Source organism: Lycium ferocissimum, chromosome 10 (assembly GCF_029784015.1).
Source record: "Lycium ferocissimum isolate CSIRO_LF1 chromosome 10, AGI_CSIRO_Lferr_CH_V1, whole genome shotgun sequence".
In the NCBI taxonomy this organism is placed as follows: Eukaryota; Viridiplantae; Streptophyta; class Magnoliopsida; order Solanales; family Solanaceae; genus Lycium; species Lycium ferocissimum.
Window position 1 is genome coordinate 2,026,774 of NC_081351.1, and position 26,639 is coordinate 2,053,412.

Below are 26,639 nucleotides of genomic sequence, written 5' to 3' on the forward strand. Positions count from 1 at the left end.
TTATTCTCGTTCTTAATGTATATAAAAGGCACAGTTGACAGGGGGTGAAGCTATGGCCTATGTTGTGACATTTATATATACAAAAGGCACAGTTGACAGGGGGTGAAGCTGTGGCCTATGTTGTGGCATTTATGCATATAAAAGGCACGATTGATAGGGGTGAATCTGTGGCCTATGTTGTGACGTTTATATATACAGAAGGCACAGTTGACAGGGGGTGAAGCTGTGGCCTATGTTGTGACATTTCTATAGATATGAACCATCCTAATATATAGCCATACCGATTCATTTAGCTTCACATATTCACTAGCATGTCTCAAATGTCTTCCATGAACTTATGTACATGTTTATTTTATGCCTTACGTACTCAATACAATATTCGTACTGACTCCCCTATTTCTTGGGGGGGGGGGGGGGAAGGTACGCCGCGGTGTTCAAATAAGCAGAGAAACGGTCCGGCTCGGTAGGACTTCCACCCTCGGTCGCAGTCGCAAGACGCTCCAATCAGTCCGGGCTAACATAGCCATTTTGATATGCTATTTCGGTTTATATACATGGGTATAACGGGATCCCTGTACCGTTTTGTTTACAGCTTGTACTCCATTAGAGGTCTGTAGACAAATGTATATGGTTGGGATGTTATGTAGCCGTGACGGCTCTTGTTTTGTTGTACAACATATATAGCGACCTAGACGGCTCGCGCTATTATTTTCAGTACTTATATTATGTATATATATACAGATGGTTATGAGTTCTTGATACAGAGTTATGATATCGTTCCTTGATTCAGTATAGCAGATATGGGCCACCCTATTATTCAGTAAGCCCCAGATACTAGTAGGTGTGTGCTTGGTCATCTGAGGTCAGGCACTCGTCACGACTCGTCGATATTTTGGGTCGTGACAAATAATAATAAGTCTAAGTCAATACCATAAATATAAGTGCGGAAGATGCTAAGTCATAATACAATCCCCAGATATGAAGTCACCGTACAAGAACAACTAACTAATGATGTCTAGAATAATACATAAATCTGAAATACAATGATGGAATAGTAGTAGACAAATAGGAAGGAACTCCAGGGCTGCATGGCAGGAAGGTAGCTCACGCTCGGGATCCTGGTAGCAAATAGCCTCAAGGCTAGAAACGGGGTCTGGAAGAAAGTCCCGCCTCACAATCTACACTCAGGAAAAGTGCAGCAAGAGTAGTATTAGTACACACACGTACTGGTAAGCATCATAGGTCGTAAGATTAGTTCACGCATATAAGCACAAAATCAACAAGATAAACAGATAGGCACAAATAACCACTCAAATCACAGAAGATCACACAGCCGAATCATAGCCTAAGGTGAAGCACCTAAACACAAGTCTGCCAAGTTTCCAATAATGCCTCGAAGAAACCACTATAACCAACAAATCCATTCAATTGATGTAAAATGAGATGATGATATATGCAATACAATGAATTAGATGTCATGCAATGCAATGGCCAGTAACTCAACCTGTACACAGATGCTCTGGACGGAATATCGACGTCTTGGCAATCATGATATGCGTGGGACCCATGGCGTCCATGTACCACTAGCTCCGGAATGTCCCATCAGATCACGAGCACACATACCTTCCGCTCTGGAACAATCCTCGGATCACAGATTCGCATAATACTTTCATCAAGGTGCCATATTTTCTTTCATAGTTTCCATAAATCTTTCATCATCGGCACCACATTCCTTCCATCAAATCATTTCCACACCATTTCCATCATGTATGAGTGGATGAATGCAAGAATGCTAAATCAAATGCAATCAATGCCAATGAACACGCTATGGAGATCATAACACCATAAGCCACATCAAGACTTGCATAAATCATAACAACCATGGAAATGGAATCAACATCGAGTTTCAATCATCACAGTGAATCTATCACATCACATCCTCCATCCACATAAACAAGTACACCATATGTCACAATACGTAAAATAATAGCAATAAGCCCACATAATCAGAAGTCATACCAACTTAAAAGTATATCTATCCTAAGATCATGTCCGAAGACCTAATCATGCTTTCTCCCATCAATTCTAAGCATACATACGTTTTACTAATCAAAGTCTAACTAAAGTAAGCTGTAACCTACCTCAATTGCTGAATAGAAGCCACGAACTACACCATCTGAGCCTTCCCTTTCCGAAGCGCCTCAGAACGATCGAAGTCTAATAATATCAATTCTAAGTAAGTAAATGACCATAACATAATCAACTATTCAAAAAAAAAGTCAGGTGGGAAAGTTACCCAAAATACCCAAACTACTCCTAATGAGTCACGAGGGCAAAACCTGAAATTAAGGGCGAAATTACACTAGCCATAGTCCAATTAGTCGTTATCCTTAATTTCGTGGAGTTCTAATCACAATTTGCTCCTCAATTTCATCAATTACACTAAAATTCCCAATTTGAAAATGAACCCTAATTCCATAATTTGAATTCTTGAAGCAAAGGGAGATTAAAGCCTATCACCTATTTACCTCATGATTAGATAGTAGAAAATAGTGATTAACTCAATCAAAAATCAATTAGATAAAAGGGGTTTTAATATCAAAGTCTAGGTTTCCATACCCATCTTCCCCATAGTTCATAAACACCACAAATGCTAATAAATGAAACATAAACTACTAGAATGAGGCACAAGGACTTACCCCAAGATGATTCCACCAACAATTCTCAGAAATCACCCACAATACTCCTTAGGATTAGATTTTTGGTGAATGGGAATAATTATTCAAAGTTGGCAATGAAATAAGGTTTCTGATTCAGCGATCATCACTGGGGCAAAGGGCATCTCGCTTCCGCGATTCCGCCTTAGCTCATACTCATCCGCTGGGGCGGACTGCATTAAATGACTCAAATTTCCGCTCTTACGAGCCAGGTTTCGCTTGGGTGGATCCGCAGGGGCAAATCCACTTCGCTGGGGGGAGACATCAAAAACTAGAAAAATTTCTGGTTTCACCAAATTTCAACCCCACTCCTGACATCTATCCGAGACCTCTCAGATACAAACCAAACATGCAGACACAAGTAAAAACATGCTACGAACCAATCCGTGACCTCGAGATTCCTAACGGAGGTCACCTTGACTTGGTCAACCCCCAAACGACTAAAATTAAGTTTCCAACCAAGTACCCAAAATGCACCCGAAAGCCTCGGGAACCGAACCAGTCACCCCACCAAGTCATAAACGACCCTTCAGACCTCACGAAATTGACGAAACTCCGAAAAAGGTTCATTTACTCAAAAGTAAACTATTGGTCAAACACATTCACTTAAGGGTTCTAATTATTTCAACTTTTACAAGAAAGGCCCACATACCTCGGAAACTAGGTCGGCGGGGGTAATATGGTCAAAGCACGCACAACGATCGAACGGTTCCTTACAAGGTAGGATGCTTGACATATTACATACAGATGAATTCTTAAAAATTAAAATTAAAAGAGTATTCGAGTTTGCAAATTGAAAACCCGTATAACTAATACATGTATAAGCTATGAGGGAATTTATGTATTATTTTATGCAACATAGAAGGTGAAAAATTAATACATGAATAACTAAACCATGCGTAACTAATACCTACATAAAATAATACACAGATTCCCTCATAACTAATACCTGCATAAAATAATACATAAATTCATTTATAACTAATCCATCTACCGGTGAGGGTATATTTGGACCGAAAATATAGCGAAGGGTATATTTGGCCCTTTCCCAATAGTACAGAGATATATTTGGCCCTTTTCCGATTACTAATACATGAATAAGTATAACCAGCTACCAAACGACCCCTAATAAATGCTGGTGTCACAAAGGTAAGCCTAGGGCAGGAGAAAATGGCCATAAGTAGACGCGAGAGCTTCTCTCTCTAGGCGACTTGGAGACCTAGTGAGAGAGTGCAAGTTTCAGGCCATTCATGGCCTCTCAGGCCACCATGCTGCCTCTAAAAGAGGCTAAGCCACCCACACAACCGCAAACAACTACCATGCAAATCCTAGACTATTCCAAAATATTAAAAACTACAACTTCGAATGCTTGTGACCCTCAACAGTTGACTTCTATGACTGTTTTGCATATACCAATGAAGCCTATCGTGTACCATCATGGAGAACCAACAATACAATATACCATGGAAGAGATTGAGAGAATGATAGCTCATGAGAATGATAGTTCATGAGAACCTACAATATGCAGTAGTGGGTAAATTTAGTTATGGCTTGCCAGATTTGCATGCACTACGTACATTGATCCCAAAACAATATGAACTAAAACAATATGAACTAAAGAGTACTGCTACCATTAGACTGTTATGCAATAGGCATGTTTTGATCAGATGTGAATTATTTGAAGATTATGTTACACTCTTGTCAAAACCTGCATTTTGGATTAAGGAGAGTGGGTGGTATTATCCCATGAGGACACTTAAATGGGATCCTTGGTTTAGTCCTGAGGAAGATACTTCCATTGCCATTACTTGGGTATATTTTCCTACACTAGCACCAAACTACTTTGGCCAGTCGCAGCTATTTTCAATGGCCTCAGTAGTTGGAAAACCTTTGACTTTGGACGTGGCAACCATAAATATAACAAGGCCAAGCTGGGCACGTGTGAAAGTTGAAGTGGATTTATTAGCCAACCATCCTAAGAGGGTTCAAATTCAGGCTGTGGAAAGTAAAACTGGTGATGTCAATTCAAGGTGGGTGAAAATTCACTATAACTTCATGCCCAAGTACTGTAAGGAATGCTGCTTGCAAGGTCATGATGAGGAAGGGTGTTGGAAGTTACATCCTGATTTGTTACCAGATAAGGAGAGTGAGGAAGAGATTAAAGGTGATAAGGGAGAGAAGGGAAAGCATGCTGCAGTCCCAATCAATGAGAAGGAAGTAGAAAAAGTTACAACCAAGGCAAAAAAGGCCAACAATAAGTAGGCAAATCATACAAGGAATAGAAATCCTAGGCAGGTGATTAAGGTGTTAGAGAGTGGTAAGGTGGTTGGAGATGTACAGGATCTATATAAGTGGAAGACTCAAATAGGGACAGAAGCAGATGGAGATTGAAAACAATACTCAAAAGCAGGTTGTTTTGCCAACAGGAAAGGAGAATGGTGGTACAAGTAAGCAAGGAGAAATACTGAAATCTGGTGCTTTTCAAACAATTAATAAGTTTGCAGCATTGAAAAATGATGATGGTGAGCTAGAAAGCGTGTTGATGGTCAAGGAGGATCAGGTGCAAACACAACTAGCCAATGCAGAAGTGGGGAATGTAGGTGACAACTCTCATAAGTAGTTGGTTATGGCAACTGGTGGTCATGAGGGTGAGATTGGTGTTCATGATGTTGAGAAGACTTTGAATGTCAATGCACCTTGTTTACTCCTGGAAGGAAGAAATCTTCACCCTCTAAGACTAAGGAATGGGTTAAAGCAACTTTTAGATCAGGGGTGGACAAGGTTACCACTAATCAGGCCTATCATGAGATTCCTTCAACTACTTTTGCTGAGGATAAAGGCACTAGTAGTTACAGGAAATTGTGAAATGAACAGGTTGAGGAAGAGGGTGAGATAATAAGAGGCAAAAAATTTGTTAGTAGGCAGTCTATTGACTCTATTTCATCCTCACAAGAAATCCACAATATGTTTGAAAAAGTTGCTAATAAAGTGGAGGTAGTTAATGGCATTCAGAAGCAGCATGATCAAATTAATAAGGTGCATAAGGGACAAGAAATTGTTTCAATGTTTGAGAAAGGTTCTAATGATGGTGTGGGTGAGGTGAAGAGTGGGGATGCTCAACAGGAGGTGCAAACCAAGGAGGTGTCTCAAATCACACCAAAGTCACAGAGGAAAGTTGATATGAATATGCAGGAAACTGCAAAAGCACATTGTACTGATAGCATAGAGAACCTAATGAAACTCCTAAATCTAGACAGCATTCTCAAAATAAGGTGGGAAGTCCAGTAGCTGGGAGCAATGCTAAGAAGATTATAAATACTACTAGTCAAGGAAAGTAAAGTGGGAAGGAGAATAAAGATGCTTGTAGTACTCAGCAACAACAGAGTGGTGAGGGTCATGGAAAAATGAAGAAGCAAAGCAATCAAGCTCTCTCTGCAAATTTGTCAGCACCAAGTGGTTCTCTGCAGGTTCAGGTGCAACAAGAGTTTACTTCTAAGTTGCAAAAGCAGACACAACTTTCATTGGTAGATAATGGGAATTCGCAAGTAGCAGTAATTGGTGGTGAGGAAGCAAAAATTGACATGGATGAAGAATCCACAACTCAAAACTTCATGAATGCTGCAAGAGATGGAGATTTATCTCCTAAACAAGTTGAAAAGGTAATTGGCAAAAAAAAGGAGGAAAATGCCAAGGAGAATAATGTACCTCATTTACCAGGGGTACACACACAAGGAGAACTGCATCTAAATCCCAACATTAGTGATGAATGCACTAATTTGGAATATAAGATCAGTTGAGACTAAGAAGGCTTTTAGGAGACTTCTCACAATGCATAACAAATATAGATTCTTTCTTATAGGTTTGATGGAACCTTTCCAACAAGCCTATAAGTTAGAAAGTTATAGAAGAAGGCTGGGATTGGAATTTGCAATGAGTAATGTGTCTGGTAAGATTTGGGCATTGGTTTCTGATGAATTTGAGGTGGATGTACTAATAGATAGTGTGCAGCAACTCACTTTGAGACTATCTAATTGGCATATTGGCATGGAGATGACTGTCACTTTAGTTTATGCTAAGTGTGACAGGATTGAAAGAATTGAGTTGTGGGATTCCTTGTACAACATTGCATCAGATATGAATACACCATGGCTTGTTGGTGGTGATTTCAACGTGATCACAGATGAGCATGAAAAGTATGGTGGACAACTTGTTTCTTTGAATGAGGTGGAAGATTTTAGGCACTGCATCAACACATGCAATTTAACATATTTGGGATACAAAGATAGTGTGTATACCTAGTGGAATAGAAGAGGTGTTGTGGACTGTATATTCAAGAGACTGGATAGATGCCTTGGTAACTTTGAATTTCAACAGCTGTTTTCAGGCTTGGAGATCACACACTTGATAAAAAATGGTTCTGATAACTCTCCTCTATTGTTGGAATGCAAAGAAGAAGTCATTTAGATTTCTTAACTTTTGGGTGAAACATGAAACTTTCCTTGATATTGTGAGAACAAATTGGAATATTGATATGTCAGCAAACTCTTTTATGTCCTTTAACTTGAAACTGAAGAAAATGAAGAAAATGAAGAAAATGAAGAAAGTGTTGTCACAATGGAGTAGAGCAACATATGGGGATATATTTCAGGAGGTTACAAATCTTGAAGAGGTCATTAAAGCTCATGAGCAACAGTTTGAAGCAGATCCATCTTTCCTCAATGGAGAAAAGCTACAGAAGGTACAAGCTGAATTGATTAGAGTGTATGCATTGGAGGAGGAGTATTGGTGTCACGACCCAAACCGATGAGTCATAACGAGTGTCACCTCTAGCGACCAAACACCCCCAAACACGTATCTGAACCATACTGAACATCATGGGCCTATAAATGGCATAAACTGATCTTATAAAAGGGAAACATCAAGACTCTATACAATCTGTCTATACACATACATATTGAAGAACAGTGCAAGCCAGCTAGGCCGCTACATATACTGTACACAAAAGAATGGGAGCCGATAAGGCTACATCATTTGACTAACACATACAACTGTCTACAGACCTCTACTAGAATGAAAGCTGTAGAAAGGACGGGACAGGGGCCCGTCATACCCATATGTATGTACATCCAAAAAGGATAGCATACCAAAATAAACTGCTACTCCGGATTAATGGAGCGCACTGACCACTGCTGGATAGAGTCCTACTAAACTGGATCACCTGTCGGTCTACCTGAACCTGAGGGCATGAACGCAGCCCCCCGAGCAACAGAGAGTCAGTACGGATAATGTACTGAGTATGAAAGGCATAAGAATAATCATGTACATATAAGAATCATGAATAGGATCTGAACTCATAAGCTGAAATAACTGTCTGCATGTATTTGTATGAACTAGTATCTGTATGTATCTACATAAACTTGTATAACTGACTATGCCTCTATGGGCACACAATATGCATGCTCTCAATGATAATCATGCTCATATACATAAATATAGGTCATAGTGCTGAGGAACGTTCAGCCCGATCCATATATCATATATTAGATCCATATATCATATATTATATAGTAATATTGCCTAGGAACGTACGGCCCGATCCATATATCATATAGTAATATTGCCTAGGAACGTACGACCCGATCCATATATCATATAATAATATTACCGAGGAACGTACGGCCCGATCCATATATAATATAATAATAATATTATCGAGAAATGTACGGCCCGATCTATATATTATATAATAATATTGCCGAGAACGTATAGCCCGATCCATATATCATATAATAATATTGCGTATATAACGCCTTCTGATCATGGACCAAAATACATATATATGAATGAATGTAATGCATGAATAACTGTCTACATAAAGCTGGACCCATGAACAGAAGGAGCAATCATAACCGGGGTACATGAACATCAAAGACTGAAGTACTCCCTAGGCTTCTAAGAGTGGAGTAATATGGAAGCTCTTGGTTCACATCGTAAGATCATGCCAAAAGAAGGAAAGGATAGCCTTAACATACCTTGAAGTATACCCAATCGTCCAACTTCTACCTCTTGAACTTGCAAGTCTACAATTAAGATAACATAGGCCTCAATTAGACTATTTACCTCGCTTACTAACCATCCTCAAATGCATATAAAGCTTAACGAATTATAGACAATAATGTCCTTTGTAAGCTTACAACTCTTCAACTTCTCATTCGATCCAACATCAACCACAATACCCACAACACAATGACAACACATATGTATATATCAAAATATACTTAAATCCATTTCCAATCATCTTTTAAAGTAACCCCTAATCACTATATTACCCCTCATCAACTTACCACTTCCATAAGTATACTTGCTCTACTTAAAATCACTAAAACCCTTGATAGTAAACTCATATACAAGGGTAGAAATCATTCACATACCTTGAGGGGGGGGGGGGGGGGTTCTTAGATTCCAAAGATCAACTTCAACTCCAACTCCTTAAGCTTCACCACTTGAAGAAACCCTAGAAACAACCTTCTTCTTCACAAGCATGGGTTCACGGGGCTCGAATCTTACCAAATCTCCACTAACAAGATATCAAATGTTGGGGGAGAAATATTAGGGTTTTTCTCTGACTTGGAATGGAGGAAAATGAGAAATAAGTCAAGAACCACATATTTATACTCGGAATTAAAAAGGCTACAGCGGTCTGATTCGACGAGCGGGTCGACGGTCCGTCGACGTGTCGACGGTCCGTCGACTTGCTCCATCGACTCGATGATCCGTCGACCACATCGACGGTCCGTCGACCACGTCGACGACCCGTCGACGATGATCGGTGTCTGCATTTTCGGTTCAGCCGATCGCGTCGATTCGATTCGCTCAACTTCTAATCCTGTAAATTGCCAGGAATACCTGTTGGTACCCTTGTACACGGGGTAAGATACTTTCTACCTCCAAACTCGGGCTCGGGTCTCTATTCCAAATGCATACCCGCCTAGGAAAATATATGTTCTACTATGAAGAAAACAAGAGGTGTAACAATTGGAAACAAAAGGCTGGCCTGCAATGGTTCCAAGAAGGTGATAAGAATTCAAAATTCTTCCATGCACATGTGAATGGAAGAAGGAAATTTCTGCAACTTAGAAGAATTCAGATTCTCAAGGAACTTGGCTTGAAACTAATTAAGAAATTGCTTTGAGGAGGTTGCTAGATTTTATCATGCTCAATTCCATGAAACTAATATGCCTACTCGGTTTGATATTTTGCGGCGAAGTTCTGAATGATCACACCCGAACAAAATGCGAATTGATTGCTAATCCTACTAAAGATGAAGTCAAGCATGCAATGTTTGGTTTGAATAATGCAAGTACAGGTGGGCCTGATGGATACACAGGCATGTGTTTTCCAAGCATGTTCGAATATCATTGGAAATGATATATTCAATATGATATGGGATTTCTTTGGAGGTATGCAACTACCTAGGTACATAACTCACACTAATCTTGTTTTGTTGCCTAAAAAGCAGAATCCTCAGACATTTAGTGAAATGAGACCTATAAGCTTAAGCAACTTTGTTAATAAGATTTTCTCTAGAGTTATTCATGAAAGGATGGTTCACTTGTTACCAGACTTGATTTCTCAAAATCAAGCTGGTTTTGTGAGGGGTAGATGTATAGTGGAGAACATCTTATTAAATCAAGCGATTATAATTGATATTAGGCTCAGAACTAATAAAGGAAAGAAGAATGGAAGTCAAATAGTCCCTAATGTTGTAATGAAACTTGACATGACAAAAGCTTATGATAGATTGTCATGGCTTTTTCTCACAAATGTCATGAGGAGAATAGGATTTTCTAAGAGGTTCATCAGTTACATTTATGAGTTGGTTGGAAATAACTAGTATTCTGTGTTGGTTGGAAATAATTGGTATTCTGTGCTCATTAATGGACAGCCACATGGTTTCTTTCATTCAACTAGAGGGGTAAAGCAATGTGATCCATTATCACCTACTTTGTTCATTCTAGTAGTTGAAGTTTTGTCTAGAGCACTGAATTCATTGAATGATAATGTGTGGTATACTGGTTATGGGATGCCAAAGTGGAGTCCTTCTATCAATCATCTTGCATATGCAGATGATACTATCATCTTTGCATTATCTTGTGATATTTCTTTGAGACTGATTATGCAGGTTTTGGGTGCATATGAAGCAGCTTTTGGTCAGTTGATAAACAAAGCAAAAAGTTCAGTTTACTTGCATGATAGGGTGGATGAAGAAGTGTTTCAAAAAGTAGAAAGAATTACTAGCATTACTAGACAGGCATTTCCATTGATGTATCTTGGCTGTCCTATCTACTATAGCAAGAGAAAGATGTGTTTTTACTCAGAATTGCTTGCTAAAGTAAGAAATAAATTACAAGGATGGAAAGGCAAACGTCTTTCCTTTGGAGGAAGAGCAATTTTATTGAAGCATGTCCTGCAAGCAATGCCAATGCATCTCTTGTCAGCAATTGATCCTCCATCATTTGTGATCATAAAGCCGCATAAGATTTTTGTACAGTTGTATTGGAGTAACAAAATTTGAGAGAGTAATAGACATTGGGCTAAATGGAAAGAGGTGTGCTTACCAGTTGATGAGGGAGGTCTTGGTTTTAGATCTCTAGCAGACTTGTCATCGGCATTGTTTGCTAAGCTCTGGTGGAATATGAGGACTAAGCCATCTCTTTGGAGTGCTTTTATAGGCATGAAGTATATGAAAAGGAATAATCTAGTTCTAGTACCATGGAAGAGAGGTTCTCATGTTTGGACGAAAATGTTACAAGCAAGAGACATGATTAAGCATCAAATACTGTGGCAATTGAGAATGGGCATCACTATTTTGGTTTGATAACTGGACTGGTCTTGGACCATTATACTTCATTATTTCTGCTGATTTCCTTACAATGAGTATATAAAAAATGTCTCAGATGTTGTTACTAATGGAAGGTGGCATGAGCCTGCTATTAGAAATAACTTGCCTGAAGACTTGGCTGAATTCATTTTGAATGAAGTTAAGCCACCTGCTAAGCCTAGAGAATTGGACAAACCAAGATGGATGTTAGAAACTAATTGAGAGTTTAGTGTGAAGTCTGCATGGGAGTATATGAGAGGCAAAGCTGAAAAGAAAGATGTATACAAGAAGATTTGGGTGAAAGGCTTGCCATTCAAGATTTCATTTCTGATGTGGAAAGTATGGCACTTCAAAGTGCCACTTGATAATGTGATTAAAAGTTGGGGATACAAAGATGCCATCTAGATGTGATTGCTATGTGGAGCCAAAGGAAGAAACTGTGCCTTATATATTCTTGAAATGTGCAACAGCTCAAAGGACATGGTTATATTTTTGTGCAGTAGCTGGGATTAACATCCAAGGTATGCATCTACACAAGGTGATTATGCAATGGTGGTATGCAGATGTGCCAACAAGAATTCAGAATTTATTCCATGCTATACCTTCTATCATAGTTTGGCAGTTCTGGAAGAAGAAAAATGGAGATAAGCATAGGAATAGAGTGTCTACTAGCAGGGTGATTTATCAAGCTTCTAGTGACATTCAACAACTGGTGAGATTAAGGAAGCCTGGGATAAAAATGTACCACATAGATGACATGATATTCTCAAAATCGTGGAACAGTTTGTGCCAAGTCTGCAGGTTACAAAGGTGTTATGGCATTTTCCACCTGAAGGGGTCCTCAAGTGTAACACAGATGGTGCTACTAGGGGCAATCCTGGTAGAAGTGCATTTGCTTTTGTGTGAGGGATCTTTGCCGGCAGTGATCTAGTGCATGCAAGTGCTAAGGAGATGAAGAATAGTACTAATACGAGTCGAAGCTCAAGCTTTGTTGGAAGTCGCTAGATATTATTTGGCACATTATGTATACTCATTCATTTTGAGGAGACCGATTCTCTTCGATGAAGAACATACTAGATAGATCTTGGAAAACCCCCATGGCATATAGCATTTCAAGTTGAAGTGTTATTAGATATCATTGAAAATGCGATGTCCAAGTTCAATCTCATGAGAGAAGGCAACCCGGGCTAGGCGATCATTTGGCAAATGTTGCTCTGTATCATGGTGAGGTGAATGTGTTTTCTTTTGCAGAATTGGACTCAAAAGGAAGAAAAGTTCTCAATAGTGACAAGTTGCAATGTCCATAGTTGAGAATAAGAACAAAAAGGAGATATTGAAGCTGAATCCTGGTGGTTTAAAGTGGAAAAAAAGATATCATTATACTCAAGTTCTTATGGAGGAGAGTATAATGATTATATTTTCTACTAATGTTTTCTACTAATGTTGGTTTCTTGATTGTAGGTTCTTTTGACATTCATGTGTTAGGAGAGCGTGTTTATTTTCAGAAATGAATGCCACAGGTGCTTTGCTGCAAAAAGGGAAGAAGCTGCAATTTAGAAGTTCTTGAAGTGAAGGGTGATTATTGGTAATAATTTTTTACATCTACTCTTTTGATCCTTTGAGCAAAGGATATGATATTGAGTGGTTGTGTCTGGTGCTTAACATGATATATAGATGTGCAATTTTTGAGGTTCGGACAGTTGTTGTGCATATGCTTTTGAGTGGAATTTTTGGTGGAGGAGTACTGAGATGGGGTGCTTTTGTACTGTTAGCAGATGCATATGGAGGTTTGGGCAAGACCTCAATATTGACAAGGTATCAGGGTGTGGTATTGGCATTTCATGCTCAGTCTTCTGATAGCTTGACAATAACCAGGAGGTGGTTGTTTGGAGCTAATTTTTCTGGTAGTTTGCAGCAGGATGATAGTGCTATGAGAAGGAGTTGTTGGTTCTGGGCTATAAGAAGTAACTCATCTTGTTCAAGTCCTCTTGGAGGAGAACAAGATGAGTTTTTGATCATTAACAACATTTTCTTTTTTGCAGGTACACTTAATGCATGGAAACTGGAAAATTCTAGCTTATCAGGAAATTGTGATAAGCACTGTGCTATTGATCCAAATTTAATTGGATATGATATAGTACATATTGAGTATGATTTCCAGCTATGCAAAGCCATTCAAATGCTTTGCACCATAGATCCTAGTCACATAGGACATGAAATGGTTTCAAGAACTGGTTTTTCTGGTTTTTTGTAGAAGTTTGAGTTTGCATCAAGGAATTACTGTTGGTGCTGGGCTGCAAGTTACTACACATCATGTTCAAATCCTTCTGCAGGAGAACATAATGAGTCTTTATACATAAAATAGTCTCTCTTCTTTGCGACCCAAACTCTATACATAGGCCGAAAATTGTAGTCTTGCAGGAATTTCTGCTAAGTTTAGTGTTGTTGATCTTACCATGGTAGGAAATGATATAATGCAAACTGAGTGGACATTTATCCTCAGTAAAGCTATTCAAATGCTTTGTACCATTGATCTTAATCATATAGGACATGATATGGTTTCACTTTTTTGGGATCACAAGCACCAGAAGTCATTTTTTCTTCCTGAGAAAAACTTGGAATTTGATCTTATAGGAAATGATGGCCTGATGATACAACATGATTTGGCATTTGCAGAACTGGTGTCATGGGAATTAAGGCAAATTCTTACAGTGTCAATCAGTTTCTACATGTTGGCAAATATTTATGCAGTGGTATTAGCACTTTGTGCTCAGTCTGCGGAGGAGATGACATCATATGGAGACTGTTTTGGCTGCATTAAGGATATTTTGTACATTAGTTATGCCAGTTTAAGACTATGCAGAATTCAGAAATATGCAACAGACCACTTGCACTGTTGCTGGTTTTCTGTTCACTTTTCAGTGAAGATGGAGGAAACATGGTGCAGCAAGGGATCAAACTTGGGACACCATTTGATTGACAGAGGTTCTGATGGAGAATTAATCTGGCTCAACTGCAGATTTACAAAGAAGCAGCATTTGTTGCAGGTCACACAACTTGCAGCAGTTGGATCACATCAAGGAACATAATATGGATCATTTTGCAGAATTGAGAGTCTAACCCTAGCAGGTCTCAAGATGCATTATGAGTGCTGTGTGTTGGCATCTGATGACATGAATTTGCAGTATTATGCAGATTTGCATATATGCTGCTTTTCACAAGTATCATCAGGACATGAGAAGGATAAAAAAAATAGAGCCATGCATGCAAATACTCATTAGATTCTATTTGCCATGCATAGAACAGCTTCAGTTCTTTGCACTTGCAGAATTCATCAGTCATTGATTTTATAAGTTATTCTTTTCAAAGTTTAGATCAATGGTTTTATGCAGTAGCAACTTGTAGTACCAACTTAAGTCCTCATATAAGACTTAAGGTGGTCATTAGTTATTCTTGTTTATTAGCCATTTTGGCTACATTGTAAAGACTCATTAATTTGCTTTGAGAAAATTATTTATAAAATCAGCCCTAGGCTCATAAGCCTAGTGGACTTTGCTTTATTAAAAAAAAAAAAAAAAAAAAACTAAGGCAGGTTTCTAAAATTTTCAAAAATGAAAAAAGAAAATTAAAAGGACCAGGGGAATAATATCAGAAACTAATGGATACGGAAGTGTAATTTCACAAACTGAAGGGAGATCTGTCAGAGATTGATTGCCATAGATTTATATTTCGTTACAACACCAACGTGCTCAAGAGTCCTTCCATTCAACCTGCATCACGACATCACTACCCTTCTCAAAGGTTAGCGAAAATCCACTCTCTTCTCTGATCTATCCTTAATAAGTTACTTTGCTTGTTTTTGATTCACATGATATGGTAAAAGCAGAAAAATTAATGAATTATCGTTCTATCCTGTAGTGCTTCTGTGGGTCAAACATCTAGATTTGTCAAATCTAAGGGGACTTCCTTGTAATTATCTATTATTACGTGTACTAAATTGATGAATCCATTGATCTACTTAGTTGATTGTATTTTGATTTTGAATCTTTTCAGTTAGAACCCGTTTGGCCATAGATTTTGAAGTTGAAACTTGAAAATATGAGTTTTTGAAGTTGTCATTTTGTTGTGTTTGGACATTACTTGGAAAGTATTTGAAGTTTTGTGAGTGGAAGTGAATTTTCTCCCAAAAACTGGTGAGAACTTGAAAATATTTTGAAGATAAATTTTCAAAATCTGATCAAATTTCATGGCCAAACAGATATTTGAAGATAAATTTTCAATATGTGGTCCAAAATCTATGGCCAAACGCTAGCTTAATGTCTGGCAATTTGTGATGATTTACTTAGGTGATTTTTGATATTCAGGAGAAAGATGAAGACGGTTGACGTGGCATTGTTGGTTGCTTTAATGGTTGTAGTTCATGTTCCATTTGGACATACGTTTCCATCTACTGTTCCTTCATTTCTTTGGTCATCGCATCAACATGGGTATGCTTTTTTTCCGTTCATGTTTTAGTTTGTTAATTTCTACTGATTGTCCCTTTTGGTTACAGCTTGTTTAATCACTAGGGAATTCATTGTCTAGCGGTGCCTGAATTGAGTAGTATAGTTGATTAACGTAGATCTTAATATATACTCCCTATATCCCAATTTATGTGACACAATTTGAATTTCAAGAGTCAAAATTATTTAATTTTGACCGTGAGTTCGGGCATCAAATCTTCAAGCTTTTTGAAATAGTTCTTACATAAATTCAAAGTAGTTCATCCTATTTTACAACCTTTGCTAATAATTTTGAATAGGATGAACTACTTTGTCTTCCTCTCTAGCTTACCAAACTAATAGCCTGTTTGGCCAAGCTTCTAAAATCAACTATCTGCTATACCCCAGATGCACTTATTTGTTCCTAAAGCTTGGCCAAACACCTCATTTTTATAAAATAAGCACTTTTAGCCTCCCAAGAGCGGTATAATAGGCCTTCTAAAAGTACCTTAGTTATTCTCTCTCTATATATGGGTTATATCTGTGACTCCATATAAAGGTGGAAGTGTAAGATCCTTATTTGAAAAGAAAAAATTGGAGGTCTAACTTGTACATTCATACTAAGGGGAAGGAAGTATTGGCTAAGCTAGAGGGAGGCCTAAACTATTCACCCTGCCAAAATCTAATTACATATGTAGATGCCAAATCTGGGTGCTCATCTGTCTGTCCTAATAGTAATCTTCCATGTCGGAAATCTTTTTATTGAGGGTTTAATCTAGAGTGCAGATATCTACTCAAAAGTTTTTTTTTTTTTTCCTTTTGTAATACTTTGGATAGTTAACATCTGCTCAAAATGAAGAGGTCTTCATTTTCAGGAATGAAAAATTTTCTTCTATTAAGAATTTTACTTGGAGAAAGTTTCTTGTGTTACGACAAATTTTATATCAACAGTTTTTGTTTTGATGTTTCAGATGGTTTTTGGCTCTCCTTTTCTTTCCTTATTATTTACACTCTTTATTCTGTAATCTGGAATGCTTTCAACCGAATACGGTTAGTTTTCTGCTGTTCAGTTTGTCCTGTTTTGACGGATTGCTTCTCCGTCTGATAATTGGTCTTCCAAAGAAAAACAAATATTAGGATGAAAAAGGAGACGGAGAGATTTTGCTTCTGGTATACTATACATTATGTGGCAAAAAAAATAATTTCATACATTAACGTCTCATTTTAATGTGAAACAGGATTTGTAAGTTCTTCCATTTTGTTTGCTTGAATCTCATTTTTTTGATTCTTGTAATGTTAACTGGGATTGTATTTTCTTCATCAATTCTTGAGATAACTCATCTATCTGACTATTCTTCGTAAGGGTATGGTATCATTCACATTCTGCATTCCTGTTACTAATCAAATAGAAAAAAGATCTTATCACATCTGCATAGTTTCTGCAGCCTTCTCTCCGTTTGAGCCTTTCTTCTTGTGAGGGTGGTTCACTAGATTTCATTATGTTTACCTGGTCTGTTGTTCTTCGTTGTGTGGTGAAAATACTTATGTGGCTTTGTTGATGCCTGAAGGATTTTCCTGAGGAGCAACTTATAAACATATAATGACGGAAGATGAATAGAAAAACTGAAAGTCAAGTGAAAGCTGGGAATTTTGGCGGATAGTTAGAAAGGAGAAGGGCCCTCCCCAGACCCCACTTGTGGGATTACACTGGGTTTGTTGTTGAAGTTAGAAAGGAGAAGGGATGAGGGAGCAAAAAGAGAAGTGTGCATTTAAACTCATGAGAAGCAAAAAAGGTTGCTTTGCTGGAAGAAATAGGAGGGTGAACAAACTTGAAATCGGGATAAGGACAATGGTCCAGCACAAGAAGGGAAGTCAAATAGTCAGAACTGCTGGTGACGGAGGAATGACAACTGAACAAAACAGAAAAGAACAACATGTGATTCAAAAGGGAAAAACAACTGAGAAGATGACAAAATACAGGAAGACCACCTTTTTATTTCCTTTCTTTTTCTTGGGGGGGATGGGGTGGCGCAATTACCTTTGCAACCTTCGCTAATCTCGATTAGTTGAACGTTCCATCACTTCTTATTAAAAATTTTACTGTGTAAATAGACGGCTATTCATGGAGAAACAGAGTGCAAAGCTGTTTCATTTTAGGGAGAAAAGAGGAGAAGAGAAGAGAGGGGAACTCAGGGACCTCTGAAATAGCATATTGAGGAGCAGAACAAGAAGATAAGTGGTATCAGGAAAGGGAGGAAAAGCAGAGTGGAGAAGAACTAGAAGATGAGGTGGATGTTGAGGTGCTTCATTTCAAAATACTGGTTAGGACAATCATGTCTATTAAAAATAGACAGCCTCCTTCTTTAGTTGAAGACTCTAGCTACGTCAAGGCAATCGGTGCAAAACCTTAGCTCATCACTTCGTTTCTAATACCTCTAACCACTTCTCTATAAAGTGATGCTAGTTAGGTAGTTCTAATGTATTACATTTTTTTTTTATTAGTAAGAAGTTGCTTTATTTTTTATGAAAGCACACAAGCTGGTGCATTAGGACAAATTTACATTAAAGCTGCAAATAGCTCAAAGTGTCTTCAAAAACATCCACTTGCTTTATATTTCCTGTTTGCTCCAAGAAAAAAAGTTGTTAAGCATTTTATTTTAGTCTGTTTTCTTTTGCACTGCTTCTCCACCAAAAAGTCTCCTGATTCCCTCCTTAATAATTGCGAAACTGTGTACAATGGTATCATCTCCCGTATCTTCTGTGCTTCTTTCCACGCTGTACACCTTCCATGCCCAGCGATTTTCCAACACTGTACAAGCATTGTCCAGAGTACTCCGACCACATACCTCTCTAGCTTTATTCTTTTTTAGTAAGGTAACATACCTCTCTAGCTTTATCACAGGTGTAACAATAGATAGTAGAAGTATCTCACAAACAATACATAAACTTTCAAGTCTAGGTCTTTTAACTTTTTTTTTTTTGATGACATGGGAACCCGCAGCCGCTACCCTTTGGGTGCGCATAGGGTAAACCCAGCTCCTGTGCAATAGCTCGCAAACCACACAGGAGAGGTAACCCGCTAGGCAAGCCCCGTGCGACGAGCTCGACCCAGAAGGCAAATCCCCTGCTGTTGTTGGCGGGGGGTTTCGAACCTGAGACCTCCATTATGAAAGCCCCATGGTCAACCAACTGAGCCACCCTTGCGGGTAGGTCTTTTAACTTTTTCTTGAATGTAAATTCTCCATTCCCAGCTTTAGGAATGTCAATGTAACGAAATTATCTCTATTATATGGTTTGCGAGCTATTGCACAGGAGCTGGTTTTACCCTGTGCGCACCCGAAGGGTAGCGGCTGCGGGTTCCCATGTCATAAAAAAAAATATCTCAATTTCTTTGCTAGGAATCTTAGAAAAATTATCTCAATTTCAATATCACACACAATCTTTTCTAGGAACTCATTGTTTCCGTGCTGGCTGGGTGACACAACAAACTAATAACTCAAATGTTAACTACTTACCCCCCAAACAAGAAAAAGAACAAAGAAAAAAGAGGAAGCAAAACTTAGGTCAACTAAGTAAATAACAAAATTCTTTTAGACTCTCCTAGATTCATTCTAACAGAGTGTATCTTTCATTGTCATCTTATAAAAAATGTTTACTACATTTACTTTTACTCTCTTCATGGGGTCTCTGGATCACTTCCTATCGTTCCTTTTTACTATTCATACTGGAGTTGTGACGATAGTTTCTTAATTTCCTTGAAGCTTGAGAGGTGAGCTTAACATTCCGAGAGGCGTCTTCCATATTTTGTCTTCAAATTGTGTCAACCAAAAAAACTAAATTGAGACATGGAAAGAAATTTAGAAGTCGTTTTTGTCATGAGGCGATTTGTTAACTTGTTTAGGCATGAACAAGTAGGAGCAAGATCTGCCCATTTACTGTGTGCACTTGAAATCCTAGCTTCACTTGTGACACCTCACTGCTCCAGCTTTTAGCTACTCTGTTTGACCCACTCTTGGAGATTATCTCCTTGCTTATATGCTTATACTTTTCAGCTATGTAATTTGTCCTCTGTAGTTGGAGATAATTTTAGGTAAAAAATGGAGATTCCCCTGTTGAACTATCCCTTTTCACCAAATTGCCCTACTAATTTTTTCCTTTAGCAGGCTTAGCATTATTCTCTCGTAATCTGGTGTTTCCATCTTTCCTTTTTCACGTGTCCATGACTTTTTTGATAAGGTAAATAATTTTATTAACAATTGGGGGATCCCTCTATACAAGCCATACACCATAAGAAGAGAGCCTACATCAAAATATGGTTCTCAACAAAAGAGATCCAATTCTCTATACATTCACTTGTTCATGACTAATCTACTTTCTTGTTGGAAACTTATCGCAAAGTTGACTCCTTTTATCTAGTGTAATCCTAATCTGGATGTCCTAATTGTTTTTTCCTTGCACATCTGATGATTCACGTCACTTAAATAGAACCCTAACAATACCTTGAGTGTTTGACTCCATTAATGAGATCAATTTCTTCATAAGGAACCTTCATCTAGGAAGGTCAACCACATCTAATGACATCAAATCTTTGGTTTGGGGGCCTGGGCTTCTAGTTGTAAAAAGCAATTTTTTTGCCTTATTCTTACATAAGATCTTTTGTCTTGGAAACACCTGATGTAAAGCAATTTCCACTGCGTATTCTTTCTTGTAGTGAATATACTCTTCTTATTTCCTTGAGAAAGACTGAAGGAGGGAGAGAAGTGTCAAAGTCACTTGCCTCCTGAATATTCAAGCTTTTAATATGGATTGCAAAGTAACTCCCTTCTTATAATTATGTTTTTCTATTCTTTTTCAAAGGAGAATCGGCTTCTAATATGGACAAAATTCTCAAAAGTTTAAACCTCAAGCATGTTAGATCAAATCTTAATGACAACCAAAGTTTCTGGCTGCAATCGATTTTCTAATGCCTCAATTGCTCCGGTTAAAGTTCTGATTTTATGCCTCAAACTCATAAATTTTGAGCAGCTCCTTCAATTTCTATTATTGTTCCCAGTAGTTCCTTCCTCCCCCATTCTAAAAGATTTTACAAGACCTAGAAGCCACTAATTGTGAGCTTCAACCCTAAGAATCATTTCTCACCATCATAAGCATAAATCATGGTAGAACTCCCACTCAACCGCCCCCGGTCCCCAAACCAACCAAAATCGAAAAAGGATGTTGCTAGAAATCTGATTGCTAAACCTACGTATCCACTGGTACATCTCTAGACTCCAAGCATCTTCGTAGAACCTCCCTTGGGACTTTGTCGTACGCCTTTTCTAGGTCAATGAACACCATATGCAAGTCACTTTTCCTATCTCTATACTGCTCCATCACTCTCCTCAAAAGATGAATCACTTCGGTAGTTGATCCCTCCACCATGAATCCAAAGTGGTTCTCAGAGATAGACATATCCCTCTGCATCCTCATCTCTACTACCCTCTCCCAGACTTTCATAGTGTGGCTTAGTCTTCTGTGTGTGATTTTGTGTCTTAAACAACGGAATACAAAAAAGTGGGATGTTTTATTTACTCAAGGAGATATAGTAGTTTGTGTAAGTTTCTATTTCCTTGTCTACTTGAATAGAAAACGCTCAACTTTATTTTTCAGCCAAAATGACTTGTTAATTGGCTAGGCTGTGCAAGATGTAGCCATGTTTTAGGAATTTTATTTGATAAAGTATTAATCTTATGAGGAAAATCACGGTATACAAGTAGTACAGTACCTAAAGAGTATAGGAGCTGCTCGCTAGAACCCACATGTTCTCAATATCTATGTTTAGGACTTACAAGAGCTGCTCACTGTTATCCACATGTTTTCAATAATCAATACCATGTCATGGAGTGTCGGGAAAGGCAGTAGTGTTTCTGGGCTATAGTTGAAGTGAAGGTCCACAGCTATGTGGACCATCTAGAAACATCACTTAGGTCCTTAAAAAACTAATCTACGATGTACTGGCGATCCCTAGAGCCTAGTTAATGAGTGGGTGCTGACAACAGGTAGATATCCTATATATGCCCGTTCTTTGTATTCCATGTTTATGTGGGATGGCACATTTGTTTTCTAAAGGTGATGTGCACCCAATTGGAACTTATCTAAACTGAATCTGCCATACATTTATGGTAATTGTTGGCAAGAGGTCTATGCGTAAATTTGTATTGTCTCTTATGTTGCAGAGTTGCCTCAAGTGAAGCTGTCAATTACAGAACCCTTTCATTGAAGGATTTAGTCAAGTCTGTTATGGCTGAGGGTGGTTGGTCAGACTTGCTGGTACTTCCTGTCTCTATATTCTATTAGTTTCTTAACTTCCTAATCTTTTTCTCTGGATTCATTCTCTGAAGGAAACTAAAACCGTCTTTGATCTTCATTAGTGCTCAGGAAAAGGTGGACAGCATCTGGATCTTGCACTTGTTTTTGTTGGGAAAGAGGTAGGCATCTCTTAGTTTTAGGAAAATAGTAACAATATTTTGTGGCACTTCCGTGGAATTAAATTATCCAACACCCTTTATTTAAGCCATTTGGCTCGTTATATTTTTTATGCTTGGAGCAAGACGATGACGAGATTGCGATACACCTTCCTTCAAAATATAATTTGGTCCACACAGATTTCAAGCTGCCGAAAAGGTGCTTGGAACCCATTCTTACTTACCAGTAAAATAACAAAGGGTGTTTGGAACCCATTTGTATCCTGAATAATGAGAAGCCCTTTGTGGTTGCTGTCTGTGTTATACTCACCCCGATATTTGAGTTGATACAAACAACTGTGTTCGATTTATTTACCCATTGAAGTAGAATTCTAATTCGGTTGGTGAAATGCCACTTTAAGCTCGTAGTAATGGAAAGTACTACTGCATCACAGCTTCCATATGGATTCTTGTTAACACATAGACTTTGCAAGTTTTTATTTTACTTTTTGAATTTTTCTACCTTGCCTCAGCAGCTAATGTCTCTTCTTGTTTAGTTGCAATCTGTGGATATCGCTAGACCCAAAAGTGCCAATTCGGAGCTTGTGGACTTGCTGAAGGTAATTAGAGTTTTCCCAACTTCTGAACTTATTTCCCTGATTCAAAAAATTTGTGCTTGGTTCTTGATGTACTGCAAAAGTTCATTTTTATTATCTTAGCTCTGACAGTAAAAATGTCTTGAGCAGGCCTCTGTTGCAAAGTCCAACTTTTCTTTGGCATTCCCTTACATTGATGCATCAGAGGAGAGTGAATCAGTGGAAAGCTCCTTGATTTCAGAATTTACAAACACGTGTGGGCATGGTCTTGAGGCCAGCAACATTGCTTTCTCAGAATCGTGCTCTGTGGAGGGTGAAAGTTTTGAGAAACTTACTGATGTCCTCTCAGTTCAGGTTAATATGGATAAATCTTTATTCTATTGATAATGAGGCACCCGAAAAAAGAAAAAAAAAGAAAAAAAAAAAAAAAGAAGTGACCACATACAGATTTTACTGCAGTGGCTATGTTCACCACAGCTACTACCGCTTGTATATGTATATACATTGTTGCTGTTTTCGTGTTTGCTGGATGCATTAATTCTTTTCATCTGTCTTGTGTTACAGAACTATCTGCTATCAACGACTAAACAATCCAAGGGGCAACCAAATTTGATTGTTCTCTGCGACCAAGGTCACCTTACTTTGGAAGGAGCTGAAGAACAAATCTCTGAGGGTATGATACTAATGGAGAATATGTTTTATACCTATTTTGGTCATATATAGTCCTTAAACTTGATAAATTTGCAGGAGCAGTGTTATCTCAATTGCTCAGTTACGTGGAGAATCTGGGAGCAAAATACACCGCGCTCTATGTATCAGATCCTTTTAGGTCAATTCAGTTCCCCTCTCATAGGGAAGTAGAAAGATTTCTTGCTGAAGGTACTGGAAATAAATCAGTCAATGGTTGCGATGGAGTTTGCCAAATTAAATCCTCATTTTTGGAGGGCTTATTTGTGGTAAGTACATTTCTGTCCACAGTACAAAGCTTCTATTGTTTTTTTCTTGTCCTGGTGAAGTCAGATTATGTCCTTTTTCCCGTTGCTGCTTTTGGTGTTTATTGATCATGTTCTTTAATCAGAGTTTGTTCTCACATTACTGCTTCACTTAATGTTCCAGGCAATTGTTTTGCTTATAATTTTGATATCCGGCCTTTGCTGCATGAGTGGAATTGATACTCCGACAAGGTTTGAGGCCCCTACAGATTCTTAATCGTTAGAGCTTCTGCAAGATAAATTCATATTCATATTCATATTCTGTGGTGCTCTGATTGTAGTAATGTGAATGTATCTGTATTGCTATGCATAACGCTGTAATTTTTGTTTATTTGTCAAACAACTCTCGCTTGTATGGGCAGTATAGAGAGTGTGACATTCAATAAGTTATGGCCATTCTTGATTTTTTTGGTTATTTATCAGTCTGCACGTATCGAGTTTCAGTTAACTGCCCTTGTTATCCTTCAGTTCTGCTGGATGGCTATTTGACTCTGTTTAGTTGGCTTACGGTCTCTCTCAACCTTCTGAACAATCGGCAAGAGTCCTTGTAGGAATCTTAAATGGTGTTATCTCACTAAATGTGGCCCTGCTCTTCCACACACACCCCCCCCCCCCCCCCCCCCCCCCCAACCCCAAGACACACACACACACAGAGGATAAGGTGAAAAAGATGGGCGAGAGCTGCCATTTTTTTGCAATTAACATGATGAAATATCATGAGCGGATGATGCAAATCAGAATAGTAGTAATACATATTCAAACCTTATTGATGTTGCTATTTCGGGATATATATGAACGCAAGAATGTTTTCGATAAAGAGGTACAAATGACAATGCCTTGAAGAAAGGTACCTGAACGGTAGGTGAGGGTATATGTGGTGTACTTGCTGTGATGGTAAAAAGGTTTACCATTATTTGTTGGTGATTCTCCCGTTGATCGCTGCCTAACTGAAATATAATTATTTGTTGAGATCGAGCGGATGTGCTTTATGGTGAACAGGACGGTGAGGGACTACTTCCGGATAGAGTTTGTACAGAATTTAAATCCATAGACTTGCAATACAACTTTTAATCTGAGAAAGTCAAGTTTAATGGATCATTGTTGAGTTGGTAGGGTACTGTTGCAAGTCCTATTATCTTTGCACTTTTGCTTTTAGGTTTCTAAAAGCCAATGAGAAGTCGAAAACAGTAGTGGCACACATGATAAATTAGAATTTAAGCCTCGAGTCTCGTTCGGAATGAATGAAAAATGGAAACTTAGTAAGTTTAATGGATCGTTTGGTACGTTGCAAGTCGATTTCATCTTGCTTTTAGGTTTCTAAAAGCCAATGAGATGAAATAATGAGATAAAATCGAAAAATGGAAACTTAAGTTATTTCTCATGAAATCATCCAAAAATAATGAGATAAAATCAGCGATTTGGGATTTGAAATTATAATTTTAGAAAATATAAATGTAAAATTTGACCCATACGTTTATATTTTGTAAAAAAAGACTCATAAGTTGGTAGATATATTTATCAATCATGTTTACCAACCATTTGTATGAAATATTAATCTGCAAGTTGGTAAAATATATTTATCAATCATGTTTACCATGTGGGAGGATTATATTAAAGAGTAGTTACATTACTATTCATGTTATTTTTTCCTTTTTATTAAGCTAAAGTTTGATCAATTGATATTGTATTTTTTAGAAAGACCTTCTAGTAGTGTATTAATTTTATTATAAACTATGATTTACTCATTTGGTAAGAATTGGGAAATTTTTGATGGTTTTCACAACTTGTGGGGTTTTTATGTTTATAAAAAAAAAAAAAAAAAAAAAAAAAAAGCTAACTAAAATTGAGTGCGTGTCCAAACATAATTTCATCTCATGATTTCATCTCGTGATTTCATCTGATGAGATGAAATCATGTTCAAACGGCTCCTTAATGTAAATGGAAAGGAGGCAGGAGCAGTATCTTATTTTTAGAGATGAAAACAAATTAAGGAATCAATATCCAGCTTACTATATTTAATACGTTGAAGCAAGAGCCAACATGACCATCCTGCTAAAGATCAGCACTGTGCTAGCTGCATTGCTCCTTGAGATTTACCCACCCCTTTTGCTAAGTTGATATTCCCAAGATCACTACTACTATTTTCTGTTATCAACCAAATCTTACCCAGTCATGTCATCCTTTCTGTCAAATATTCGGATAGGGTTTTACCACTTCGATTGCCAAGGTTTGTCTCATCTTAATTCGGCATGTCTGTCACTGCTGAGAGTGCCTGCATGTTCTTTAATTATCAGGGAGTTAATTAATACGGAGAAGAGTCGAGAACTCTATCATGGACACAGCATGGTTAACACCTTTACTAGTTCTTTTAAAAAAAAAAAAAAAAACCAATTAATCGAACCTCATTGTTGTGCAAAAAGTTATTTTGACATCCAAACTTTTGTTAAGACCAGTAGAAGCTGTCGTACTAAAAGTTAGCCCAAAAATTAGCCAAAATCAGCCAAGAGTTAGCCTGGTCTACAGATACGG

The 26,639-nt window shown here is 38.0% G+C and overlaps 1 protein-coding gene across 3 annotated transcripts; it reads left to right on the plus strand.

Moving 5' to 3' along the window:
* The first annotated feature begins 15,239 nt into the window (after positions 1-15,239).
* LOC132035421 (uncharacterized) lies at positions 15,240-24,525 on the plus strand. Of its 3 annotated transcripts, none has more exons than XM_059425693.1 (9): positions 15,240-15,399; positions 15,963-16,085; positions 22,295-22,388; positions 22,490-22,546; positions 23,080-23,142; positions 23,269-23,472; positions 23,683-23,791; positions 23,866-24,074; positions 24,235-24,525. In XM_059425693.1, the coding sequence occupies exons 2-9, from the start codon at positions 15,970-15,972 to the stop codon at positions 24,325-24,327; spliced, it is 945 nt and encodes a 314-aa protein (XP_059281676.1). In that variant the 5' UTR covers positions 15,240-15,399; positions 15,963-15,969; the 3' UTR covers positions 24,328-24,525. The 3 variants fall into 3 exon arrangements, with proteins under 3 accessions (XP_059281676.1, XP_059281678.1, XP_059281677.1); XM_059425695.1 differs by having other exon boundaries at positions 23,872-24,074; XM_059425694.1 differs by having other exon boundaries at positions 15,275-15,399; positions 15,945-16,085.
* Positions 24,526-26,639: the final 2,114 nt, after the last annotated feature.

Excerpts from the sequence above, each read along its gene's own strand:
- LOC132035421 (XM_059425693.1), top strand. The coding sequence starts at position 15,970 with ATGAAGACGGTTGACGTGGCATTGTTGGTTGCTTTAATGGTTGTAGTT. Across the intron at positions 22,389-22,489 it reads GTGGTTGGTCAGACTTGCTG|TGCTCAGGAAAAGGTGGACA; the intron begins GTACTTCCTGTC and ends GATCTTCATTAG. Across the intron at positions 23,792-23,865 it reads TGAAGAACAAATCTCTGAGG|GAGCAGTGTTATCTCAATTG; the intron begins GTATGATACTAA and ends ATAAATTTGCAG.